This window comes from Heloderma suspectum, chromosome 10, assembly GCF_057233095.1.
Source record: "Heloderma suspectum isolate Gila_16-S chromosome 10, 16-S_ref, whole genome shotgun sequence".
NCBI classification, from domain to species: domain Eukaryota; kingdom Metazoa; phylum Chordata; class Lepidosauria; order Squamata; family Helodermatidae; genus Heloderma; species Heloderma suspectum.
In genome coordinates, this window is record NC_139467.1 from 9,137,665 (window position 1) to 9,165,233 (window position 27,569).

General features: G+C 46.2%; 1 protein-coding gene across 4 annotated transcripts in view; it reads left to right on the forward strand.

The window, feature by feature from the left end:
• Positions 1 to 26,982, forward strand: part of LOC146337616 (very-long-chain 3-oxoacyl-CoA reductase-like) — a 106,611-nt gene extending 79,629 nt beyond the window's left edge. For 3 of the 4 annotated variants that reach the window (XM_084815003.1, XM_084815006.1, XM_084815004.1), the window contains 10 exons: positions 929 to 1,122; positions 5,569 to 5,615; positions 6,847 to 6,922; positions 10,621 to 10,731; positions 12,143 to 12,207; positions 17,897 to 17,931; positions 19,969 to 20,050; positions 20,856 to 20,921; positions 21,376 to 21,522; positions 24,820 to 26,976. In XM_084815003.1, the coding sequence (XP_084671129.1) occupies positions 929 to 1,122; positions 5,569 to 5,615; positions 6,847 to 6,922; positions 10,621 to 10,731; positions 12,143 to 12,207; positions 17,897 to 17,931; positions 19,969 to 20,050; positions 20,856 to 20,921; positions 21,376 to 21,522; positions 24,820 to 24,948 (952 nt within the window). In that variant the 3' untranslated portion in view covers positions 24,949 to 26,976. Of the gene's footprint in view, positions 1 to 928; positions 1,123 to 5,568; positions 5,616 to 6,846; positions 6,923 to 10,620; positions 10,732 to 12,142; positions 12,208 to 17,896; positions 17,932 to 19,968; positions 20,051 to 20,855; positions 20,922 to 21,375; positions 21,523 to 24,819 lie in introns of all 4 variants that reach the window. The other variant, XM_084815005.1, reaches the window with a different exon arrangement.
• The last annotated feature ends 587 nt before the right edge of the window (positions 26,983 to 27,569 follow it).

The following is a 27,569-nucleotide window of genomic DNA, read 5'->3' on the forward strand; positions in this document are numbered from 1 at the left end:
TCCCTCCTCCAAATCCTCGGCGTCTTGTCGGCCTTCCGTTACTGCTTGTCTCGGACTTGCTTCCTCCGTCCTCTCCCCTCTGCCTAAACGCTGCCTCCTTAAGTGCGCTCCCTGGTGCAGCTCTGGCCAGCTGAGCAGCGTCTCCCCGCTACTTCTGGGGAGCAGCTGCAATGGAGTCTCCTAGCGCAGGGCGGGCCTCGGCGACCCTGGATAAGTCATCACACTCTGACATTGCCTTTTAGTCAGATGTTCAGCGTGCATTCTTTTGTTTACTGTACTTTGGTACATGCAAGGTTACCGAAGCACAGGGTCAGAGCAAATGTGGGCCTGATTAATGGCTGTCGGAATTTTCTTCCACAGCCTCATGACTTGTTTTGACTGTGCCTAGCGTGACATAATGCAGCCTTGCCTGCTATTACCGTTAGGGCTGTTTGACTGGGCATCATGTTTCACTGTCTTAAGGAGCGCCTCCAGCAACACCAGACAGGCCGCTTAACAAGATCAGCCTCGAATGGCCTTCTCTCTGTCCCATCAGCCAGGACAGCTAGACTGGTGGGGACGAGGGAGAGGGCCTTCTCTGTGGTGGCCCCCACTCTGTGGAATTCCCTCCCTGGGGAACTCTGTCATCCCCCCTCTTTAATAAGCTGCGCATTAAAAACGTGGTTGTTCAGGCAGGCATTTGGGGTGGGTTAGGGTATTTTTAGAAAATGATGTTTTTACTGTAGTTTTTTATTATTTTAAACTGTTCTCTTATATACTTGTACATCGCCCAGAGTGGCTGGGTGACCAGCCAGATGGGCGATTAATAAATTTAATAAATAAATAAATAAGTAAATAAGCTCATGGCCTAGTTCCAACATGTTTTCAGCTGCCAAGTGACTGTGCTTAATGAGCTATGCAGTGAAAACCCGTTGCTGCTTCATTCCAGGGAAAGCAGGAGAACGGATGAGATGGCTTCCCATGGTCTTTCCATCCTGGACCAGGCGCTGTGTGTTGCTGGAGGCCTAACTGTGCTCTGGCTTCTTCTGAATGCTGCCTGGGGTTTGGGACACACAGTGAGGACTTATCTGCTGTCTGAGGTGTGGAAAGGGGTAGACCTGATCCAATATGGACCCTGGGCAGGTGAGTGCTGTGTGGTTGGTTACCTGTTTTCCACTCCCACAGTTTATATTTGGGTGACACAGCAGGAAGACATATGTTGAGTAGGACTACAACATTATTTAGTTATTTAGGGAGCAATGCTATGGCCGCTAGTCAGCGGCTAGATGGCCATAGGGTATCTGGTTTTCCAGTGTTATGGCCAGCTGTAAAAGACCAGAGTGAAGCCATATTGAGGCCCAGCGAAGGTTGGGCCTAGGTACCTTCACTGTGGATTTTTCAAATGTGTACATGACCACCCCACCCTTTCTTCTGAAATATGCAAGATATACAAAATTCTAAAAGTCAGTTTGCTTAACCAGCAAAAGTCTCTATATGTGAACAAGCCAAACAAGGAACTGTCTGTATGTCACCATTCAGACAGGCCAGCCAACGGTTTAAGAACTTGTGGTTAAGCTGGACTTCCTTTTACTTGTCCACAAGCATTCTGTGCATGATCAGGTGGCTGTGTAATCAATTTCCTAATAAAAAGCTAGTGGTGTCTAACAAGCGGGGAGTTTATTTCACTGCACAGAGAGTAAATTTCTCCCACTGCAGTGTTTTTCTCTCTATCAAATAAAGGTGTGTCGTTACCTGAAAGTGTATTCGATCATTGGGCCAGGACACCAGGAACTGACTTTGGAGCCTGTGCTCCAAGGTCGGTTCCCAGAGAACCGACCTTCCCCCCTTTCCTTGCTGCCTTGCAGGCAGCACAGAACAGCCCTGAGCTCAGAAGAGGAGCGTAGAGCTACCAAATTGGGGCGTTCCAGGGGTGTTCCAGGGTGGGGAAGGTGGAAATGCTGGTACAACACATCCTATGTGTCGTCCAGCAGTCTCCTCCCCTGCTCTTCCTTCCCGCGGCTAGACAGTCAGAATTGGCTGTCTAGCTGCAAAGGCAGGGCAGGAGAAGCACAGAGGGAACGATCCCCTCTGTGCTTGTCCTGGCCTGCATTGGATAGGCAGTTGGTCGCCTCCGAGTATCCCCATAAGATTGCGCCCTTAATAGCTTAAACTAATGCAGTTTAACTTTTTTTAGTGAATAAGAAGGTTCCCTCATTATTTGGGCAGCAATTAAGGGAAACAAAACATTTTACTTATTCTTAATATATGTACAGATATGTACTTATAAAAGTATGCTCTTAGAAAAATTGAAGATGACAAATGACTGTCTTACAGATTCCCTTACAGAGGAGAGAATGCTTCCTTTAGAATGATTTGAGCTATGATTCAGAAATGCACTATCTCAACATAAAGAAAATATACTTTTTTCTTTTTTAAAAAACTACTGTTTTACTCAGATGCAAATTTAATGGTTTATTGGTTTATCTCTGTCTGTAAATGTTTAAGGGCGCAATCCTATGCATGTTTAGACAGAAAAAAAGTCTTACAATTCCCAGCATTCCCTAGGCAGCCATGCTGTAGGACTTTTTTTGTCTAAACATGCACAGGATTGTGCCTTAAATTGATGGTGGATGAGTACCAGCCCTCCCCCTAAGGTAGTTTTGAAACTCAAATATACAAATACTCCTATTTTTCTTAAATACCAAATAATTACAGGAAACGTACTTACTATGCCGTGTGTTGATGCCTTTTTAAAAACTGGGGAATAGCAATGATGATATGGATATGATTTGTTGGGTTTTCCTGGTATACTTCCAGACTCCCATGTGGTGTTTTCACCAGTTTAACTTCTTGGCAAAGAATGGTGGGAATTGTAGTTTGGTTGAGGGTGCTGAGAATTCTCTGTTAGAGATCACAAGCCCCCCTCCCTTCCCTCTCAGAACAGTGTGTCCTGGAGAAAGGGTGTGACTGTTAAACCAGGTGAAGTGATGTTTACATATTCTTCAAGATTCAGTCTAATTTGATCAGCCACTGAAGAGGTACAGATCTTTTTGAAATCATTCAGGACAGAACTCTCACACTGGGCATTTCTACATGAGACTATTACCCCGCACCTTTACCGGGGCTTCTGCGTCAGGATTTTTTTGTGGGATTAAGATCAGTTCCCTTACACCTGTTTTTTTTAGGGATGGCAGAGAATTCTGCCACGGATCTCGGTGAGGCCGAATGCACCGAACTCCGTGGCGGAATGGCCTGCCCCCCCTGCCCCCCGCGGATCCCCCCCGGGATGAGACTTACCTGGGGCAGATCTTCCGGGCGGCGGCGGCTGGTCTTCCGACTGGCTGCCGCCGCCGCCATTTCCAGTGTTGTTAAAAAAAAAAGAAGAAAAAAAGATGTGATAGGTTACGTAAAGATTTACGTAGCCCATCATGGCTAGGTTTAAAAAAAACCAAACGCACGACGTGATAGGCTACGTAAATCTTTACGTAGCCTATCATGACTGGGTGGGTTTAAAAAACCCCCAAAAACCGCGTACGCAAATGGCGGCGGCTATGGCCGCTGCCATTTGCGTTCCTTATTTTGGGCCGTCTTAGTCTACGTAAATATTTACGTAGACTATGACGGTGAAAATAAAGGGGAACGCAAATAGCGTAGCGAGCGCTATTTGCGTCCCTTTTTGATTCACCGTTTTAGCCTATGTAAAGATTTACGTAGTCTAAAACGGTGAATCAAAAAGGGATGCAAATACCGCCCGCTACGCTATTTGCGTTCCCCTTTATTTTCGCCGTCATAGTCTACGTAAATATTGACGTAGATTCAGACGGCCCAAAATAAGGAACGCAAATGGTGGCGGCTGTAGCCGCCGCCATTTGCATACGTGGTTTTTTTTTCTTTTTTGCCAGAGCCTTCCGCGGCCAGAAATCTGGCTGCGGACGGCTCTGGGCTGGGCTGGGCCTGGCCAGCTGCTCTGCGGAGCTGCCGCGGAGCACAGCCGGCCATCGAGGATTCTGGGGGGGAGGAACGGATCGCCTCCCGCCCCGTCGAGGATTCTGGGGGGAGGGATGGAACTCCTCCCCCCCCATCAACATAACCCGCGAAAGGTAAGTCACTTTCGTACATCCCTAGTTTTTTTCTGGGGTTTTTCTTTCTCTGCCATTCTATATGTTTCATTATACAGTCACTAGATGGTGCTGTGGTATAGCAGAATTGTGCAATTACACGCTATAAATATAATGCCATTCAGAAAAATTCCGGACTTCCCTCAGTCTAAAAAAACCTCTGTGATAATGGTTGCAAAGCACAGGAGGGGCCCAGGAGGAGGATGACATTGTGTAAAGGACCCACAAAATACCGTGAATGAGCAAACACATGTGCACAATAAAAAGCCTTCTGTAGAAAGGCTCACTATCCCTTATCCTGCCCTTCTGTCTCCTTTATGAGGTCTGTTTTCTCTTTTCTGTGTTTTTATTTAATGTTGCATATGCATCAGTCACTGTGGTATCCCTGCACTCCTTTTCTGAACTTCACCAGAGGTTCAATCTGTTTAGATGCAGGTTCAAGAACCTGGCCTCATAACAAACCCCTTTTCAAAGCCTTCCTCCCCAAACATTTTGTGTGGCACACTTTCTAAAATTTAGTAGGAGCAGGCATGAACGCTGGTGCAAATTCACTCAGCTGCTCCCGAAACCATCTTTTTGTGGCAAAATACACCCTTGCACCTTAGTTCAAATGTTACACAGCACACTTCTTTGTCCTTTATGCGGAAGCAATTGTCATGTATAAAATGACCCAGGAGGAGCAAATTTCCAGAACTTCTTTAGGCTTCTCACTAGGGATGTACGAAAGTCACTTACCTTTCGCGGATTATGTTGATGGTGGGGGGGAGGCATTCCGTCCCTCCCCCCGGAATCCTCTCCAGGGGCGGAGGTGATCCGTTCCTGCCCCTTGGAATCCTCCGCGGCCGGCTGTGCTCCACGGCAGCTCCACGGAGCAGCCGGCCAGGCCCAGCCAGGCCAGAGCCGTCCGCAGCAGGATTCCCGGCCGCGGAGGGCTCTGGGGGAAAAAACAACAACCGCGTACGCAAATGGCGGCGGCTATGGCCGCCGCCATTTGCGTTCCTTATTTTTGCCATCTTAATCTACGTAAATATTTACGTGGACTAAGACGGCGAAAATAAGGGGAACGCAAATAGCGTAGCCGCCGCCATCTGCGTACGCCTTTTTTTTTTTTTTTACCCAGACGTTTTAGGCTACGTAAAAACTTACGTAGCCTATCACGTTTCTGTAAAAAAAAAACCAACAACCTGCAAATGGCGGCAGCGGCAGCCAGTCAGAAGACCAGCCACTGCAGCTGCCCGGAAGATCCGCCTCAGGTAAGTCTCGTCCCGGGGGGCATCCGCGGGGGGGGGGGTGGCAGGCCGTTCTGCCACAGATTTCGGGGGGCCGAATGCCAGTGCATTCGGCCTCACCGAGATCCGTGGCGGAATTCTCTGCCATCCCTACTTCTCACAGAATTTAGGCATGAAGCAATCAATCAGTGTTGAATTCCTCTTGTTCATAGCCTGTGACTTCTGTTCTGTTGTCTTTCTAGTGGTGACCGGAGCCACATCTGGTATTGGAAAAGCCTATGCCCATGAGGTAAGTAAACTGTGTCTAGGAGAACCAATAGTGCCATAGGATTTATGCAGAGAGCAATGTGAGCTCTCTGCCTCCTTTTCACACCTAGTTCCAGCAGAGACTGCCTTCCTACTACACACATAGATTTCTCTTACCCTCTTCCCTTGTTTAGGGGCTTTTCAATATGAGGCCTTTAATCCACACCTTTACCAAGGCTGCCACTTCCGGATTCTTTGCAGGATTAAGACCAGCTCCTTTACATGTGTTGTTTTTCCGGGTTTTTTCTTCCTCTGCCTTTCTATATGTTCCATTACACAACCGCTAGGTGGTGCTGTGGTATAGCTGAATTGCACAAATACATGAGGCTTCTAGAACTCTATGAGAAAAATACCAGACTTTCCTCTTGGGGGGGGAGGGGGACTGTGATAAAGGTTGCAAAGCATGGGAGAGGCTCTGGAGGATGATGACATCGTGCAAATGACCCGCAAACTACCGTGAGTGAGGAATTACAAGCGCACAAGAAAAGCCTTGTGTAGAAAAGCGGCGGGGAGGGAGATTAGTCAACTCCACTCATTACCAATACCTTCTCGAGCTGTCCTAGCTTCCATTGAAACACATCACCAGAATGTTTTTGGTTATCAACTGTCCTTTTCATATCTTAAGAGACAATCTTAAGAGTCAAGGATTACATAGTTGGAAGGGATCCTGAATCTCTTTGCGGTCAAAGGCAGTGGGTTGTAAGGGATCCCTAAAAGGTCATTCAGACCAACCCTAACCCATTAACAATAATATGGGGGAATACAGTTTGTCATGCTGAGGAACCATAAAGAAAACCTCCAAGCAGCCAATGGATTCCACTTACATATCTTTTCGGTAAGGAAAGGGGGGGGAATGTTTCCTGTTCTATCCTCTGTTGATAAGTAAACTTCAATTTGATGCATTTGTTGCTCATTTGTTTATCTTTGAATTTGGAACTTTTTATAAAAAAAACAGCACTCTTGTGAGTTTAGGCACAGTAAGCAGTATTATGTGGGAAGAACGAAAGTTTCACATACAAAATGGAGAAATGGGCAGCAGTTCTAAAACATGTCATCACAACCAATTACTCGACTTTCACATGTAAGCAGCCTCAAGTTATTGCATTAGTGACTCAAAAGATACATTTGCAATTATGTGCAAGCCTTGCACATCCTCTGCTGCTAAGCCTTTGCACCTGACCTTGCTTGTCTTCCTTAACCCCCCTCCCAACCAGCTCGCCAAGAGAGGCCTCAACGTGGTTCTCATCAGCCGCTCCCTGGAAAAACTGAGGCAGGTGGCTGCTGAAGTCGGTAAGCAGGAAACTGTAGCTGGGTGGTGCCAGGGGGCCGCTGAGCTCAGCTCTCAGAAATGAGGCCTGACAACATGATCTCAAAGGGGCAGTGGGTGGGGGCAGTGGGGTGGGTGGGACAGAGAGAACATTGGGAAAGGTTGTTGTGGGCTCTGCTAATGTGATGCCTTGTAATGGAGAGATGTTGAAATCAATCCACCATGACTGCTAAATGTTGCTCAAGCCCATAGAAGTCAAATTGCTGTTTGTCCTTGGGGGAGGTTTATGGCGGGATGACCCTTTTTGAGGGAGATGCCTGACAAACCATCCCTCTCTTTTTATTAATAGAGTTACATGTTTGTTAAGGGATAGTGTTACCTTGCGTGGAGCATGGCATTTGTAAGGTTTCCCTTGATATCCTTGTGGATAAGGTGGTAAAATGTGGGTTGGATGATACTACTGAGGTGGATCTGCAGCCAGTTGAGCAATCTGGAAATGCTGTTTGTAAATGCCTCCTGAAAACACACTTGTTCACCCAGGCTCTCTCTGGATTGTAATTAATTGCTATTAATCAATTAATTAATTAGGGCCACGGTGGCTTAGTGGTTAAGGCGCTGAACTGCAGACTGGAAGGTCGGCAGGTCAGCAGTTCGAGACCCGAGTGCTGCGTGATGGAGTGAGCTCCCGTCTTCAGTCCCAGCTTCTGCCAACCTAGCAGTTCGAAAGTAAGAATTTGCAAGTAGATAAATAGGTACCGCCTCGGCGGGAAAGGTAACAGCGTTCCGTGCACCTCGGTGTTCAGTCATGCTGGCCACATGACCACGGAAGCGTCTTCGGACAGCGCTGGCTCTTCGGCTTAGAAACTGGGATGAGCACCGCACCCTAGAGTCGGACACGACTGGTTGGGGACACCTTTTACCTTTTAATCATAGGCTGCTATATACTGTTCTTTGTATTGCATTTTATTGTTATTGTAGTTGAAAGCCAGCATGGTCTAGTGGTGAGAGTGTTGGACTGGGAGCCGGGAGATCTGGGTTCTAATCCCCACTTGGCCATGGAAGCTCACTGGGTGACTTTGGGCCAGTCATAGACTCTCAGCCCAGCCTACCTCACAAGGTTGTTGTGAGGATAAAATGGAGAGGAGGAGGGTAATGTAAGCTGCCTTGGGTTCCTTGCAAGAGGAAAAAAGGCAGGATATAAATGCAATAAAAAATAAACAAATAAAATAGGATTTAATCGCATATTTTAAAGAGTGGTTTTTAATATTTCCATGTAGACGACTAAGGGCACAATTTTATGGCAGCATCTATACGGCCATAGGATTTTTCATTTCCTGGGAACTGACCTCAGAGCCAGTGCTCCAAGTTTGGTTCCCAGAAAACCAACTCCCCTTGTAGGCAGCGTGGTTCGAGTGGCTGAAAAGGGGGCATTCCTAGGGTTGGGGAGGGGATAGTGGAAGCGCCATTATGACACTTCCTATGCGCCATCCAGCTCTTCCCCCTCTGCTCCAAGGGGCCCTAGCTAGACAGCCAACATCAGCTGTCTAGCTGCAAATGCAGGGAGGGCAGACCATGGAGGAGAAGATCCCTCTGCACTCCACCCGTCCTGCATTGGATAGTTGGTCACCTCCGAATTTGGAGGCGGCCTACTATCCCCATAAAATTGTGCCCTTAGAGATTTTAGTGTAGTACATAAGTTTTAATAATACATCAATAAATCTGGATGGAGGTCTCAAGTGGAGTGCCACAGCAGGGGTCTCTTCTGGGCCCTATACTGCTCAACATTTTAAAAAATAATAAACATTTTAAAAAATTACTTGGATGAGGATTATGAGGAACTGAAAGGATGGCAGAAGGCTCTGGATAATTTTATACGGGAAGTTAAACCTTCCAGGATCGAGCCATATATAATACAGACGACTGTTCAACTGGGTGGATTGGCTTTTCCTGATTTAATATCTTTTTTTTTGAGGCCGCCCATTTATGTGGTTAGCAGTCTGGATGCGTTTGAACATTAATAGCATAGTCATTCAATTAGAACAACTATATATAGATCACCCACTGAATGTATTACTTTGTGTAGCTGAAAAAAATAGAGGTCATCAAACAGAGGCTAAGATGATATCACAGCAGCTTTTGAAACCTTGGGAAAAAAATGAAAAAGAGATTTACTCCAGGTCCCTCCTATCATCAGTAGTTAAACATGGGGAATTGAATATTGGGGGTTGAGCTCAAGAATTTCAGGCATGAGAGAGGAATAATGTTGAGAGGTTTACATCTTTGGTAATTAATGGGGAAATATTTTCTAGACAGTTAATTGGATTTAATGCAGGAGGTTGGAGCCCCCTGCCAATGGTTTTAGTATTTGCAGATCCAAAGTACTGGGCCCTTCATGTGTTCTCAAGAGCTTGACCTCATCAGAGCAGCTGTTATTTAGTCAAGAACACAAAGGATTTTTAGCACACTATTACACTCATTGTCTGTGGTTTGAGTAAAATATAGAAACATAACTTTATGCTTCTAGGGGAAAGAGACTTGAGGATGGTACTTACTGATACTAATTGGCTAAGTATAACTCATACCATAAAGTCAGCCTCGCTAAGTGTAACTATCAGAGAAACTCAGGATAAGATGGTATCAGAGGGCGTCACAAGGCATTTATTGTACGCTCATGATTGACCATTCTTGGAAGTTTGCAGGTCCATTACATGACCTCGTCAACTTCCAGGACCTATCCTGCTCCTTCCCTGGGTAATTGTGCTATAACACCCCCCCCCCCCCCCCAGGAATAAGCTAGAAGTTAAAAAAAATGGGTTTTCAGCAGCCCACTAGATGGTGATGTTGCCTTACAAACAATAGGAAGCCCAGTGCAGCCGGCCGGGAAGTGGCATTTCCAGTTCTGCCTTGTGAAAGAGCACACTCTCATTGCGCCAAGGGAACGGAAACAAAATGCCCCAGTAAGGCGGCGGAATTTCCTTTAATGTAGAAACACCCTAGTACGGGCACGATTGAACTGGATTTATTCAGTGAACCAGTTTAGCTGTTGGAAATGCAATGCGCTGTAAACAGGCCTTTAGCATGTGTGCTGGAACTGTCAATCTGCCCAGAATTATTAGCAGTAAATTTTTGGCACTACCTTTTAGTTTGTGGGCAGGAATTTGGGTTTATCCCCTTCATTAATTTTGTTTAGGGTTGTTGATCTCGATATCACTTGCAAACAGAATTTATTTATTTGTATTATTATTATTATTAAACAATATTTACATAGTGTTTCTTATTTGAAACAAATCTCAAAGTGGTTACATTATTGATTAGGAATTTATTAGTTGTCACAAAAATTATTTGGGCCAAATACTGGAAGAACTTTGTGTCGCCTCACCCTGGGAACAGTTGATTATGTACATCGGTATTGTAGAAATGGATAAGTTAACAGAGTCTACACACAGAAGCACAGAGGAAACTCTTATGTAATTAATACTGCAAATAAATAGAATAGTTTTATTCTTTACTGGAGTAGTCATTGTGGTCATATGAATTTTGATAGAACACTGTTCCTGACATGATGAGAAGAGGATGTTTGATCTTTTTTCTTTTTGTAGTGGCTTTGATAGTCTTGTAAATTCTTTAACAAAGAATTTAATCGTTTTTCTTTCAACAGAAGGTAACTGGAACCTCTCTCTCTCTCTCTCTCTCTCTCTCTCTCTCTGCCTTTGCTTCCCAGAGCAGCAGCATGGCCGAAGCACCAAGGTGATCCAGACAGACTTCACCTTGGGCTCAGAAATCTACGGGCCCATTCGGGCTGCTCTGCAGGGCTTGGAGATCGGCATTCTGGGTAAGTCTTTACATAGACTTTGTCCTTGGGAGCAACTTTGATGTGAACTGGAGCCTGTGGTCAAGTATCCCAATTCTTGAACTCTCAACCCCCAAATCTGTGCTAATTAGGGATGGATGAAAGGGACTTACCTTGTCCCGCAGCTTGCTTCGTGGTGGGGGGGAGGCGCTTCAGTTCTGCCCCCGAAGTTCAGGAGAAGGGGGGGAGGCGCCCCGCCTCGCCTGGCCGAAATTCAGGCCAAGGGGGAGGCGCCCCGCCTCGCCTGGCTGAAATTCAGGCCAGGGAGAAGCGCCCCGTCTCCCCGGCCGCGAAAGAAAAAGTGAAAAAAAAACACAACAAAACCCCGTGATAGGCTACGTAAATCGTAGCGTTCCCTTATTTTTGCCGTAGTCTACGTAAATCTTTACGTAGACTAGACATGCCAAACTAAGGAATGCAAATGGTGGCGCCCCATGGGCGCCGCCATTTGCATATGCGCTTTTTTTTCCCCCCCCAAAGTCACCCGTGATAGGCTACGTGACGATTTACGTAGCCTATCATGGCTGACTTTGGAAATTTAGCCATTATAGGCTACGTAAATCGTTACATAGCCTATCACAGGTGTGTGTGTTTTTTTTTACTTTACTTTTTTATTTTGCAATGGCAGCGGCGGCAGCCGGTCAGAAGACCGGCCGCCGCCGCTGCCCCCGCCGCAACGCCGCCGCAACGCCGCCGGGACCCGCCGCCGGGCGGGACATTCGTAGGAGGTAAGTCCCATCCTGGGGGGGGGCGGCGGAGAATTTCACCGCCAATTTTGGGGGGCCGAATGCGTTGGCATTCGGCCTTCCGGACATTCAGGGAGAAATTCTCCGCCATCCCTGGTGCTAATAAAGCACATGCTGCAAATTAAGGCTCTCACACACAAAGACTTGTGATGGGGCCCGTTTTAACAATGTTTAAAAGGTGGGGTATACATTTTAAATAAAATAAGTATTAAAAAGAAGATTCTGTGCAGCCTCTTATGCAAATGTTTCAAAATATGCAAATATATCTGTTTGCTGACATGTTCTGTATTTGCGTGCTTTATTCTGGACTGAGTTTTTGCAGAATCTGCAGTTTAAACAGAAAACAGTGTAATGGTAAGAGAATGATGGGGAACTGTAAGTTGTTGCTGTATACAAGAGAAATTAATAGGAGGGCATGAAGAAGAGTGGACATGCGGTCATGGACAGCACAAGCTCTCTACTTGTTGACCTCTGGAGCCTCCCCCCAGCAAAGTAAACCTGCTTCCTTTTCATAGTTACTTGTGTCTAAGTCCGATTAAAACCAGTTATTCATTTCTGGGCAATGGAAGAGAGGTTGCTAATTCATGTTAATACCCCCGCTTGCATTGTTTGTTAATATACTTGTGTAATATTTGGTGTTTCCACAGTGAACAATGTTGGTATCAGCCTAGAGATGCCATGCCGTTTCCTGAGCATCCACAACACTGACAAGGTGATTTCAGTCCCAGCCATAAAACACTGGCTGGGTGGGTCCTCATAGATGTAACCTGCACTCCCATAAGCCAAAGCCTGCCCCTCACCCTCACTGGTGTAGCTAGGGCTGGACCCTGTAGCCGAGAGGGCCCCCAAATGACAGCCCAGAGAACAGCGGGTGATGAGGGTGTCCCAAGCAAACTTCATTTTGTTCCAGTAGTAATGATGGTGCTATGATTTAAGTGAGTTTAAAATGCAAAACTGCAATGCTCCAAGTGTTTATTTTTTGGATCAGGTTGGCAAACAGTTGTGTTGTTGTTGTTCTAACTTATCAGGAATGTAGAAGCAGTTGTAAAGCATGGAATGGGGGTGATGGGGATGGGGTGGGGAGAGAAGAGAAATATTTGTTATGCGCTTGATGTAGTGAGGTAGTGAGATAGTGAGGTAGTGAGATAGGGGGTATAGGAATTGCTAGCAAATGCGCAATAGTGAGATGGGGGGGAATAGGAATTGCTGGCAAATGTGCGATGGTGAGATAGTGAGATGGGGGGTATAGGAATTGCTGGGAAATACGTGAAGGTGAGATACTGAGATAGTGAGATGGGGGGTATAGGAATTGCTGGGAAATACGTGAAGGTGAGATACGGAGATAGTGAGATGGGGGGTATAGGAATTGCTGGGAAATACGTGACGGTGAGATACTGAGATAGTGAGATGGGGAGTATAGGAATTGCTGGGAAATACGTGACGGTGAGATACTGAGATAGTGAGATGGGGGGTATAGGAATTGCTGGGAAATACGTGACGGTGAGATACTGAGATAGTGAGATGGGGAGTATAGGAATTGCTGGGAAATACGTGACGGTGAGATACTGAGATAGTGAGATGGGGGGTATAGGAATTGCTGGGAAATACGTGACAGTGAGATACTGAGATAGTGAGATGGGGGGTATAGGAATTGCTGGGAAATACGTGACAGTGAGATACTGAGATAGTGAGATGGGGGGTATAGGAATTGCTGGGAAATACGTGATGGTGAGATACTGAGATAGTGAGATGGGGGGTATAGGAATTGCTGGCAAATGCACGATGGTGAGATACTGGGATAGTGAGATGGGGGGTATAGGAATTGTGGCAAATGCGCGATGGTGAGATACTGAGATAGTGAGATGGGAGTATAGGATTTGCTGGGAAATACGTGATGGTGAGATACTGAGATAGTGAAATGGGGGGTATAGGAATTGGTGGCAAATGAGCAATGATGAGATACTGAAATGGGGGTAGAGCTTGCTAATGCGGTTTTAAAGGGAAAGAAATAAAAAAAATTGGTGGAATCGGGCATAGGTTGGGGAAGCAGGTCTCTCCTCAGAAGATAGAGGAATTAGAAGGAAACATGGAAGAACTAGATCATGAAGTAAGGAAATAAGAGGAGAGGATATTTTTTTCATATCCTCTCCTCTTCATATTCACAATACATTTGTGAACTGCCCAGAGAGCTTTGGCTATTGGGTGTTATAGAAATGTAATAAATAAATAAATGCATTAAAATTTCTCAAAACAATGGCCCAGTTTGCATACAGTAGTAACCCAGTTTGGTTTTTTTAAAACCCTGGGTTGCCATGAATGAGCCAACATGCTAGTTCATACCGTTCGATCACTTCTGCTTGGCTCCTCGTGCCAGTGGGAGTGGCTAAACATCCCTGGGACGTTCCATCTTTGGGTCGTTTAGTCTGATGTCTGAACCTGGACAAGAAGCAACAGTAAGAACCAGACATGGAACAACCGTGATTGGATGAAACTGTGATTGGATGAATCACAGGTCGGAATTAAGATTGCTGGGAGAATTATCAACAACCTCCGATATGCAGACGATACCACCCTAATGGCAGAAAGCGAAGAGGATCTAAAGAGCCTCTTGTTGAGGGTGAAAGAGGAGAGTGCAAAAGCTGGTTTGAAACTCAACATTAAAAAAACCAAGATCATGGCATCTGGCCCCATCACTTCCTGGCATATAGAAGGGGAAGAAATGGCAGCAGTGACAGATTTTACTTTCTTGGGCTCCACGATCACCGCAGATGGTGACTGTAGCCATGAAATTAAAAGACGCTTGCTCCTTGGGAGGAAAGCTATGGCAAACCTCGACAGCATAGTAAGAAGCAGAGACATCACCTTGCCGGCAAAGGTCCGTCTAATCAAAGCTATGGTTTTCCCAGTAGTAATGTATGGCTGTGAGAGCTGGACTATAAGGAAGGCTGAGCGCTGAAGAATTGATGCTTTCGAACTGTGGTGCTGGAGAAGACTCTTATGAGTCCCCTGGACTGCAAGGAGGTCAAATCAGTCAATCCTAAAGGAAATCAACCCTGACTGCTCATTGGAAGGACAGATACTGAAGCTCCAATATTTTGGCCACCTAATGCAAAGAGAAAACTCCCTGGAAAAGACCCTGATGCTGGGAAAGACTGAAGGCAAAAGGAGAAGGGGACGGCAGAGGATGAGATGGCTAGATAGCATCACCGATGCAATGAATATGAACTTGAGCACACTCTGGGAGAGAGCGCAGGACAGGAAGGCCTGGCGTGCTATGGTCCATGGGGTCACAAAGAGTCGGACACGACTGAACAACAACTGAACCTGGAACCCTGTCTTTTCTCTTTCCTGACAAGCCAGAGTTGGAAGCCATGATTAAATCCTGGGTTCCAACTCTGGCTTGCTTGTGGGAGAGACAAATCAGAGTTCCAGGTTTGGACATAGAATCATAAAATCATAGGGTTGGAAGGGGCCTACAAGACCATTGGAGTCAAACCCCCTGCTCAATGCAGGAAGCCTGATTCCCAGGCGGTCTCCCATCCAAGTACTAAGCAGGGCTGACCCTGCTTAGCTTCCGAGATCAGACGAGATCATGCTAAACATCCTGGGAACGGAACATTGTTGGATTGTTTAGCTGCTCCTGCTGGCAGGAAGAGCCAAGCAGGATCAAGACTGGTGATCTAGCACACTGGTTCATTCATAGTAACCCAGGGTTTAGAACACACTGGCTGTACTTGGAGGATCGCGACAAGGGAAGAAGCCATCGTGGCTTCTCCCTCTGCCCCTGCACGTGACCGCCATTTGCATAATGTGTATGTGGGTGCGGGTGCACGCGCATGTATCACTCATATTTTTAATAGAACAGGAGTAATTACATTGCCATGGCCAGTGGTGTGTCCCTCCATCTGGCATTAGGACACTACTTTTCTGTGGTGCATTTTCCATCTGGGAAACAGAAACATAAAACCATCCTCTCCTCTCTCTGAGATTTCCCAAGCACTGTGATAAGCAGAGGGGGCTACCCTGATGCGCTTCCTCAGAGGGGGGGGGGCAGATGATTTGGTTCTATCCCTCCTGGTTTCCTCCTCTCTCCGTTTTAATTGTAAGCTGCTTTGGAAGCCAATCTTGGCTGAAGAGTGATGTATGAATAATACAAATAAATGCCATGATTCCTTCTTTGAAACCACTTTAAAAAATCTGTCCTGCCTCCCTCCCTCTCTGTGTTTCCAAATTCAAACTGCTATTTCTCTGCCCTTCCCACTTGCTGAAGAACCGTGGTGCTGGAGAAGACTCTTACGAGTCCCCTGGACTGCAAGGAGGTCAAATCAGTCAATCCTAAAGGAAATCAACCCTGAGTGCTCATTGGAAGGACTAGGGATGTCAGAGAATTCCGCCACGGATCTCGGTGAGGCCGAATGCCAGTGCATTCGGCCCCCCGAACTCCGTTGCGGAACGGCCTGCCCCCCGCCCCCCCCGCGGATCCCCCCCGGGATGAGACTTACCTGGGGTGGATGTTCCAGACGGCAGCGGCTCCAGCAGCGGCTTCGGCGGCGGCTGGTCTTCCAACTGGCTGCCGCCACCGCCACCATTTGCAGTCTGTCCCCCCTGCCCCAATTCGTGATAGGCTACGTAAGTCTTTACGTATCACGTCTGGGTTAAAAAAACAAAACAAAACCGCGTACGCAAATGGTGGTGGCTATGGCCGCTGCCATTTGCGTTCCTTATTTTTGGCCGTCTTAGTCTATGTAAATATTTACGTAGACTAAGACGGCCAAAAATAAGGAACGTAAATGGCGGCGGCTGTAGCCGCCGCCATTTGCGTACGCGTTGTTTTTTTTTTTAACCCAGATGTGATAGGCTACATAAGTCTTTATGTAGCCTATCACGGCTGAATTCAGGGACGCAAACGGCGGCGGCTATGGCCACTGCCATTTGTGTCCCTGCTAGCCAGCGGGCGGATGTCCGGCTGCTAGTGGAGCCGGCCGGCGGCTCTGCGGAATTCCCGCGGAGCGGAGCTGGCCGGCCAGGATTCCGGGGGGAGGGACGGAGTGCCTCCCCCCCCCAGTGGAACCTGGCGGAGCCAGGTAAGCGGGGTTTCGTACATCCCTAGGAAGGACAGATACTGAAGCTGAAGCTCCAATATTTTGGCCACCTAATGCGAAGAGAAAACTCCCTGGAAAAGACCCTGATGCTGGGAAAGACTGAAGGCAAAAGGAGAAGGGGACGGCAGAGGATGAGATGGCTGGTTAGCATCACCGATGCAATGAATATGAACTTGACCACACTCCGGGAGGGAGCGGAGGACAGGAAGGCCTGGCGTGCTCTGGTCCATGGGGTCACGAAGAGTCGGACACGACTGAACGACTGAACAACAATGTGACATTCCAAAAGCTGCAGAGAGAGTTCCAGCTATTAAGGATCATGAAGCCCATTTTGTCTATTAACTGCTGCCAAGTTACACAAAGCCATTGTGAGAGGCCCATTCAAAACAATCAAACAAACCTGTAAGACCCTGTTTTCGTTCCTCTCTTTTTTAGCGTATAAATGATTTGGTGAATTGCAACTTGCTTTCAGCAGTGAAGGTGGGTGAAATGGAATTACTTATCCCTGCCGGGTATATGAACTGTCCAGATCATCAGACCTTTGAGTATGTGTGTGTGCTTGCACTTACATGTGGTGTGGTGTGTATGCATATGCACACTTGGCCATTTTGCTGAATCTCTGAGGAAAGAAGTACATTGTTTGTTTGTTTGTTTATATAGCGTCATCGATATATGGGCACTTTACAAAGAATAGGTTTGACAGGTTCCTACCTCAAGGGGCTTACGATCTAAGAAGAGAGACAGGAGAACAGGGTTGTACTTCCAGGTCATTCTTGAAATATTTAGGGAGTATATTTGTGGGCATGCTTCCTTTTGGATCTGGAAAATGGCAGTCTGGGACTGAAGGGAGCTGGTGATGGCCTCACAGACACTGGGGCTGTTCAGTTCAGACGACACGACAGCCCACTGTGGGTTATTTAACCCACAGTAAGGCTGTGGCATGTGTGGGGTGCATGTGGGTGCCATTTTGAATATGCATCCCATGCTCGGGGGTGTTGTGTCGTGTGAATCTGGCGAGCATGGGTTATGCAAGGGTTAAACCACCCTCATATAACCCATGGTATGTTTTAGAGTTGCTTAATCTGCACATAACCCATGCTCGCCAGGTTCACATGACACAGCAACTCCCACTTGGGGGCTGCATATGCAACATGGCATCCATGGGCACCAGGGCTCAGCATGGGCTAAATAACCCACAAGGAGCTGTGGCGTGGCATCCGAACCTGGTCACTGAAACGGAAGGGGCCGAGACCTGGTTTGCGCTCATTTACTCGCTTTCACCTTCTCTTCTCTTCATAGATGACGCAGATCATCCTTCCTCAGATGGTTGCCAGGTAGGAGATGAGGGCATCCTCCGTCACGGAGGGCCTTGCGCATCACTTGCCAGGAAACAACGGGCAAGGCTGCCTCCCTCACCCTTTATCTGTGGTTTGGATTTTTGCTGAGCCGCACACCAGCCTTACTCGACCTGGTGCCCTCCAGCTATGTTGGACTACAACTCCCATCACCCCCTGCAAGCATGGCCATGGGGGCAATGGGAGGTTTAGTCCAACAGATCTGGAAGGCACAAGGTTGGAGAAGGCTGCTATACACCTTGAGTGAATAGAAAACCTTTGTGCTGTGCTCTGCTCCTAGGTTCCACCTACGTGCTGGAATGTTTGATTTCAGGAGTAGGGAACCCAAATTATTATTCTCCGAGGGGTTCTCCAGCATCCTCACGGGAAGTAGGGCATTAACAATTGAACTGGTTTAACATCATAACTTTTTAATGTTTTATATATAACATCTTAACTAGTGCTGTGCCGAAAATTTCTCCCGCATTTATTCCAACCATTCTCATTCAGTTTGATAGAAGAGACATTGCTTTCGAAAAGAAATTCTATGGTGAAGAAATTTGGGAGAAATTCTTATGGGTTGGGTTTGGATTTCTTGCACTTACCTTACTTAGGAAGTGGCAGAGAAATGAGAACAAGCATCCTGTTTTTCATTGTACTATCATCTCTCTGGGAGCTTGTACCTCCTCAGCTTCCTACACTTCAGTTAAAGCCCAGGGGACCGCAACATGAGGTGATTCCTCCCACAGGGCTTTTTCAGATCAGGATGTGCAGACATCCTGGGAGGCTCACTGCGGTTAGGTAAGCTCAAAAACAGCACAAAAATAAAACACCCTGAGAATGAGGCAGAACAATGGAAGCCCCTTTCCTGGGGGAGAAAACTTTCAGGAAATTGGAAGACAGATTTTGGCGGAGCACTAACTCCTCCTCACCCCTGGAGCTTGACACAACACTGCCCCCACCTGCATTATGGTGTATGCAAATTGGGGCCAGATTGCCAAGACATTTGATGCCGTTGCAGCAGGAAAACCACAAAACCCTTGGCAAAAAAGAAGCTGTGCTACAAGCCCTGCCAATGGGGAGCCCTAGCTGGGAGAAACTGTTGAGAATTCCTCCTCCTCCTGGAGAAATCTGGTGAAATTGTCTCACAGATTTCTCTGCCCACAAGTAAGGTGGAGAATTTCAAGAGGCAACTTGCACACAGCTCTGATCTTAACTACTGTTTAATGTTTTATATATATTTAATGTCATGCCATAGAGTGTGATAGGTGCTGTGTGGGCACAGAAATGTCACAATTCTAGAGACACACAATTTGTGTTTCACAAAGGGAGGTGGGGTGTGGCATGAGGAAATGTCAGGAACTGACAAAGGAGTAGAGCCAGTAGGGCAGGTTCTTGTCAGGAGGAATAAAATCTTGAAGACACCTCAAGGTTGGGTGGACTATCTATAATTGTTCTTCCAGTGTAAGCTACAAGCAGAACAGCACTTGACCGTTCACACTTCAGGTATGTATAGTGGGGGGCGGGATCGTAATATATTCTGTTCATACAGTGGGCATGACATAGCCACATGGGCAATGCTGCCCTGTCCTCTCCTCCCTCATGTCCCTGCTTCTTACTTGACTCTAAAACTGGAAATGCATGGCAAATACTAGAGAAAGGAAGGAAGGGAATCCCCAACACTTCATCCACCTTCCCCAGAGACATCTCCTCCCACTGTGCCTCAGTCACACATTTTCCTCTTCACACCTGTAAAGAGACTGTGCTGTTAGCCTGTTACTTTGCTTTTTCTTTAATTGATTTTCTGCGGCAAGAAAAAAGGTGAAAGAAGCAGAGGGAAAATATCAGAGGGTTAAAACTGGATGACAATGTGAGCTGGAATCTCTATAAAATTGCCTGAATGATTCATGGAGAAGGCACATCATAAGCCCCGCCTGGAGGCACCTTCTGTTCAATTCTGGAGAATCCTGGTTCAGACTGCATTCCTAAGTGAAAAGCAGATGTTGCCCTAAGTCACCCTGGTGGCTCTCTTTGTAGGAAGAAGGGGATTGTCATCAATTTGTCAGCAGCAGCAGGCCGGCGTCCCTTTCCACTGCTAGCGATATACAGCGCAACCAAGGTGAGGGAAATGTGCAGGTTTGTAAACTTAAAACAGGAGGGCCAGGCTACACGGTCTACTTGCTGGGTGAAAAGCAGCCCAGCGCTGCCTGTTTCAGACTTCGAAGGCAGCCTCCTGATAGGCAAAGAAAGGTGGGATGAGATGGTGGCTACGCCTTTTCCTTCTGCAGTATGTCTCTGTCTCTCTCATTGCAGCTAATCTTCCTTGTTCCATCCCCTCCCAAAGGGTGGGGAAGATTAGCAACTACAAGGAAGATAACTAGAGAAATAACAACAAAAGGAGAATGCCACCAAGGATTCTCCACCCCTGGCATTTGTACACAACTCTGCCTTAACCATCCAGATTACTGTGTATGTTAACAGCTCAGCTTGAAAACAAGTCTCCACGAGTTTAATGAGACCTTTCTGTAAATTTCCCAGGCAAGTATTAAAAGTCCAGGATAAAATAGAGGGGGCCCAGCCTAACAAGAATACACTCATTCCAAACAACAGCCAGATGTTAATTGGCAAAGGGGGGCAATATGTAAAGAAGCATCCTGGAAGTAGGGTGGGGAATGTGTGAGCCTCCAGATGTTGTTTGATTGGAACTCCCATCATCCCTCACTGCTGGGTAGGGCTATTGGGAATTTCAGCCCAGCAACTTTTTGGAGGGTCGCATGTTCCCCACTCCTGCTTTAAGACTATGAAAATCCAATAATATCCTGCAGTTAGAGCTGCAGCTGTGGAAACCACTGGGGAGAGGATGCCTTGTGGACTGGCCTCAGGGGTGCAAATCCTCTGATGCGTTTTTCTTGCCTCGGTTTCAGGCAGCTGTTGATTTCTTCTCACGTGCTTTGGACGTAGAATATGGCTCCACAGGCATCATTGTGCAGGTATTGTGCACTGAGCTCACCCCAAGGAACAAAAAGGCAACATGGCTTCATGGAGCTGGGCACAATTCTCCTGCCAAAGCGGGATGGCCGATGGGTGGGTCTTTCTCCCTGTCACAGGCTGGGGCCTGGAAAAGTGGGTCTCCAGGGCCAGTCTGTGCTCAGGCCTTGGAGCTCGCTCTCGTCAGGCTCAGGCACCAACGGGGTGCCCAACATTGGACTCCGGCAACTGTGAAAGCTCAGGATTGTCCAGGCTGACTGCATTCTAGGAGCCTGGCCTTCTGCCCTCTCCTGATTATCAGAGCAGTGCCTTCTGCCTGTTGCACTTCAGGGCTGAGCTTCCAGCTCTGGCTCCTGACCGGTGGAGCCCTGAGCTGGAGGATAGGCCCCCCAGGCACAGAGTCAAGCATGGCTGTTCACAGCCCCCACCTGGCGGCGACATTCTTTCCCTCTGCAGAGTGTTGTGCCCATGTTTGTGTCCACCGGTATGACCGACAAGTACAACCAACGCTACATGATCTCAGCAGAGGCGTTTGCGCACGAGGCCTTGAACACGGTGGGGCTCGCGAAGAGAACCTCTGGCTGCCTCAGCCACACCATCCAGGTGAGTCCAGAGGCTGGCAGCTGAGGTCCACAGATGAGCAAGAGGCCCCATTTTTCTTTTATTTTTCACATTATACGGATTGTGAAGCACCAACACATGCTTTATACTTTTTCCTTTTTTTGCCAAACTATGCAATATGCTTTCTCTCCTCCCCCTGCTTTTTCTAGTTTTAGGAAACTGTCTTAGACTATGTCAGAGTATTTGTCTGTCTAGCTCAGGATTGGCTGTTCTGAGTGGCAGCGGCTCTCCAGGGCTCAGGCAGGTCTTTCCCATCACCTGCTAGCTGGTCTGTGTTTAACGGGAGACGCTGGGGATTGAGGCTGGGAGATTTTGTCTGCAGAGTGTGTGCTCTGCCCCTGAGCTACGGCCCTTCTCCATAGGCTGCAGTCTAGACTGGAAGGTTGGGGAAGGTGAGAGGAAGGCTTGCTAACACTTTTGCCTCCGTGTTACTTCCCTACAAGAAATTATCCAACTCCCAGCTGCTTTCACCCCTGTGGAAAGTTTAACTCATCTTTCCCCCCATTGGATGAAAGAAGCTGTGTGTATGTGTTAGGAGGAGTTTAGTGGTGAAATCACCATGGGGGAAAGGATTAAGAAGAACTGAGTATCATGTGTAGTTTGACCCTTTCCCTGTACCACTACTGGAAAGCTATCTTCACAGAGATTGGGTATCCTATGGAATAGCTGGAGCAGCAGAAACATCCAGAGCACAGGGGAAGAGACTGATCACCACCACCCTTGTCTCTGTGGGAGCCTTGAGAGCTGCACCATGAGAAAGTGGGGTATGGTGAGTTCTGCCTTGGGGAAATTGAACTGGAATTGGTTTCCAGAGTGGCTGGGTATATATCTGCAGCCATCACAGGCCCTCCAGGAGCAGCAGAAACACCCAGAGTACAGGGGAAGAGACTGAATACCACCACCCTTGTCTCTTTTGGAGCTGTGTGCCTGTGAGAACTTCACTAGCATGAGCAAGTGACGCATGGGAGAGATCTGCTGCAGGCTGTAAGAAACCTGGCTGCTATCTGAACTTTTGTTTTCCTGGCATAGCTGTTGCAGTTCATAGTGTTTATTGAAGTCTGAATGCATAGGAAAGATTTAGTTTATTGGGCTCTGGTTTACACACTACTGAAAGATGATAATTGATACCATGTTGCAATATTTGATTTTGCTTATTTTGTAATTAATCGGAAATGTTATTATGTTAGTATCAGTGAAATGAATTGTTTATCATTGTAATGAGGTCCTATTATAATGTTGTTGTTGTATTGCTATTTTGTTAGCCGCTTTGGGCACTTTCTGCAGAAAAGCGGCACATAAATTAGATGATGACGATGACGATTGTTCTTCTGTTGTACAAGCATACTTTAGCTATGCATTTTGCAATGGAAGGTAAACGTCTTCATGGAGATGCCATATTCCATGGGTGTCTTCCCAGCATCCACAGCATTCTTAATGCGCCCAGGACCACTGGAAGCTTGGGAAACTCCGCTAATTCTATGCTTCCGGTGAGAAACACGACTCCAAAGTGTTAAAAAAAAAAAAAAAAGAGAGGGCAGAAAGCCTGTTAAAAATTAGCATCAAAGAAACTTTAATCAGGTAACCATGCCAGGTTCTTTGAAAATAAAACCAAAAACAAGCAAAGAGCTCACTTGAAGTGGGTGTGTAGCAGGGAGGACAAGTAGGAAGAGGCAGCCAGGGTTTTATTGGATAATGGTTGGGGAAACAAGAGCTCACCCACAGCAACCTTCCCCAACATCCTATTCTTTCCCGATACATCTGCACAGCTTGAATCCCGTCTGGAGCATCTCTACAGCAGCCTAAAATCCTGCATTTAAACCGGGGCTTTCTGCTTCTTTTTTAAATGCAGGATCACAATGGACTCCCTTTACACGTGCTCCCCACCCCCATATCTGAGTCTTCCATATCTTTCACTGATCTTGCCACTTTTCCTCTTTTCATGGAGGGAACTCAAGCAGGAGTTCCTGCTCAATTATCCGAACTCAAGTGGAACGACGGGTAATTTGATAGCCCATTATCCTGCACTAAATGTCCTTTGTTCCATTTTTAAATAGATCGCAGATAATGAGCTATCAAATTACCCCATTGTGTTCCGCTTGAGTTCCCTCTGTGAAAAGAGGAAAAGCAGCAAGAAGAGGAGCGAGATCAATAAAAGAGATTGAAGACTCAGCTACGGGGAGAAGGAGGGGGAAAGGGGAGGGGGGAAAGGAAGCATGTGAAAATGGGAGTCCTTGTGATCCTGCATTTAAAACAGAAGCAGAAAGCTCAGTTTTAAATGCAGGATTTCAGGCTGGTGTAGACATGCTCTAAAACATTCAAGTGTGCTTATTTGTGTTGTCTACTGCTAAAGGTATCCTATTACTAACATCAAGAGGGATTGGAAAAGAAACCTTCTGATCTGTCAGAAAAGAGGTAACATGCAAATTAATTCAATCTGTCTTCTGGTAACCAAGAAAGAATTTGAATTTACACATGCCCTTTCTCAAACTGCAGAGGTAAATCAATGTTACTTGGGATGAAGAGATGATTAGAGGGAAGAACAAACACTTTCTAATATTTACCAAAAATCCTTGGTTGCCAGACTAATTTGCAATTAACAGTTTTGCTATCTTATAAAATGTCATGATTATAAAACTGATTTCTTCCACACACCCTTTTTTCCCTATTGCATGGTGGCTGAGATGGTGCATGGATTGGCCCGCACACATGTCTTAAGGATATAATGGAGGCACTGAGCAGGGTGCAGAAAACAGTTCTGCTGTTCATACCTTCGGTGAGGTTTTGATTGCAGTTCATCAAGGAGGAACTCTGTACTATTTTTCTGCCTATTGGGAGGCTGACAGAAGACATCCTACTTCTGCTTTTTCCCATGGGCACAAGTTCTGAAGTGTCACAAGGCGAAACCTCTGCCTCCCACTCCAACGTGTAAACAAAGAGAACTTTCCAGAATCATCAATCCAGAAGGGAAAGGGCATATCCACATCCAAATCTATGCTGGCTTTAAATCGTTTTAAGTATCATGGTTTCCCCTAAAGTAGTCTTGGGAACTGTAGCTGAGTGAGAAGAAATCTTTAACCAGATAATTGAACTTACTTTGATTGCTGCCTCCCTTACAGAACAATTGTCCAAGTTGTGCAGAGGGAAAGGGAGTGACTGAAACTGGTTTCACTCTGTGGTATAGACAGGCACCCAAAATTCACTTCTAACTGTATAAGCAGGTGTGGGGAAGTCACACTTGCCATCACTCAAAAATGTTTTCTTTTCTTTTTTTTAATTCAGTTCTTCCTTTTCAACTTGCTGTTTCCGAAGTGGCTTCATTTATCATCTGCTGGACTCACATTAGTATTGTACGCATTCAAGAAAATACTGGAAAAATCACATACTGGAAAAATCACAAGCAGTGCCTGAAGATCTGGTGGACGCTGCTCCTGTCTTCAACAGAGCTACAGAGGGCAGAACCACCATCTTAAAACCTGATCCTAAATCACATGATATGAAATAGGGTTGCAACAACTTGATTTAATAAATAATGGATCATTTTAATGGATCTACTGCATATTTGTTTAATTTTTAATATACTAAGTACCTTGGCACTGGAGAAATGTTGATTATTTAACTTTGTGTTTGGGAAGTTGTTTATCTTGCTTGGTTTTCTTACCCTCAATTTTGGAATTGCAGCAGTGTTGCCAGCAGAGCTTCTGCACTTGCTGGCCAGGACATTATGAGGGCAGCACCGAGCTGGGCACTTATGTATTGAATGTATTTCTTTACCACCATTCTACCAAGGCACGCAAGGCTGTTAACAATTTTTAAATTCTGAAACAAACAAGCAAATGATACCACAAAAAGCAAAGACCCAAACAAATGCCGGAAGATGGTTCTCTCAGGCCTTTTGATGCCCCCCTCTGGAGCTGATTGCAAACACTGTCTGGTCTGGGCTTCTCTTCTTCCAGGAGGAGGGTGGGCTAAGGATTTCCCGGGAAGTTTCTCACTAATCCCAACCAAGGTGGCCTCGCTTAGCTCCCCTCAAATGCACAGCTACAGCTGACAACAATTGTTGGTGTCTCCCCACTGCTGCACCCCTCATTTTCCATCCCCACCAAAAAATCCCTCAACCACTCTAAATGACATCCGCCTCTCTTTCCACCCATGTCCAGTCAATATGAGGGTTTTTATTGAGGGTATGCCGTGTTTCTACGACAACAGAAAGATAACCTAATGGAGGAATACCAGATTTTTTAAAAGGACTTGGCTTTACTGTGAGCAGGGCTCCACAAGCAGATTCTCTGCAGCAGTAAAAATAGCTCCATAGAACATACTTCCTGGTGGGGGTGGCGGTTGGAGTGAATGTCATCTGACTGGCAGGGGCTGCTCCACCAATGATAGAGGCTTCCCCCCTCCCACCCCCCGTTTCTCCTTTCCCCTGAAAGTCCAGATGCACCTGCATTTCAGGAGCAAGCCTCATTGAGCACAATGGGAGTTACTTCTGAGTAGACACACACATGTGCTGGGAAGGGGGGGGAGAACACAAAGATGGAAACCAGCCCCCATTTTAACCCACAGGACCTCACTGACTGCACTGAGAGTTACTTCTGAGGAGACAGTAATGGGTTTGTGGAAAAATGAGCAGTGGACTTCCGGTTGGAACCAATGTCACCCTGGCAGCATCCCACGGGCTCTTGTGGGAGCTGTCTCAAACAGCTTTTTAAAAGGTTGAAAAACCTTTTCATCTCCCCCCTGGAATTAAAAGGGGGGGGCAAGGCAGCATCTGGATAACATCTTGGAGAAAAGTACTCCACATGAGGTAGCGGGGGGGCTGGATTCCAGGATTATCTCCCCAGAGCTTTACCAACACAAAAAGCTGTTCTGAAACTCCTATTTAATAGGAGAAAACAGGGCTGACGTGTTCCATTGCAATATATGCTTTAAGAAATATCAACAACTCCTGAGGGATGATTTAAGAAATATTAACAATATTTGAGAACATCTGAGGACCTGCAAGATCAGTTTGAAGAGAAGCATGGCTACACTGAGGAGAAGAAAGGGGCTGGCATCACCGCCAACTCCCCCCGTACCTCCTGTGTCAAAAGTTTCGGAAACAGAAGATATAGGGGAATTATTTACTCTGATAAAGACTTTATCTTCGCAATTTACGGAGCAAGCCAAAAGGCTGGATTTAATCCAAAATTCCATCACCACCTTGCAAGGAGCTGTGGATCTAATTAATGCATCTTGGCAAAAAATGGAGACAAAAATTAACGAGCTAAAAGACCGAGTGGCAGGGAATGAAACTACGACACAAGTTTGTTTTAAAAATGTCTCTGACAGAATTTCTCAAATGGAGGCCTTCATGCGCAGATCCAGTATATGTATTATTGAGATTAAAAATCTGTCTAATGATGTAAAATTGCCTATATTTGTGAATAAATTTTTGCATGAGATACTCCCTGTCCCATCTGATTATTTACTTGATATTGAGCAGGCATTTCATGTGCCAAATGCTAAAGGGACTGATTATATGATCATAGTCCAATTTGCAAAAGTCTCCACAAAGAATTATATCCTGCGTTTGGCAAGAGAGGGTGGAAGCCTTTTCTGGAAACAAGATGAAGTTATGTTATTTCCAGAATACATCAAAGAGGTGGCGAATAAAAGAAGGCAATTCATCAAAGCGAAAAATATGGCAAAACAAATGAACTTACAATATTACTTAAAATATCCTGCTACCCTTTGCATTGTGTCTGAAGGTCAGATGAAGAAGTTTCTAAATCATGAAATGGCGGAGGCATGGCTGAATGTAAAAATGCGTGAGATTTCTGTTACAACCCCATGAACTGGAATCTTTAAACAAGCTCTGTTAACTGTTTATGTTTAGTCTACATGATCCAGGCTAGGTTAGAAGATAAATGATTATACGTTTATTCTCTTTCATATTTCATCTTTCTTTTCTTGCTTTTCTTTTAGATATAGATAGATTTAGGTTTAGATTTAGATTTAGATAAATAGATATGATATGCTGTAGTTAAATA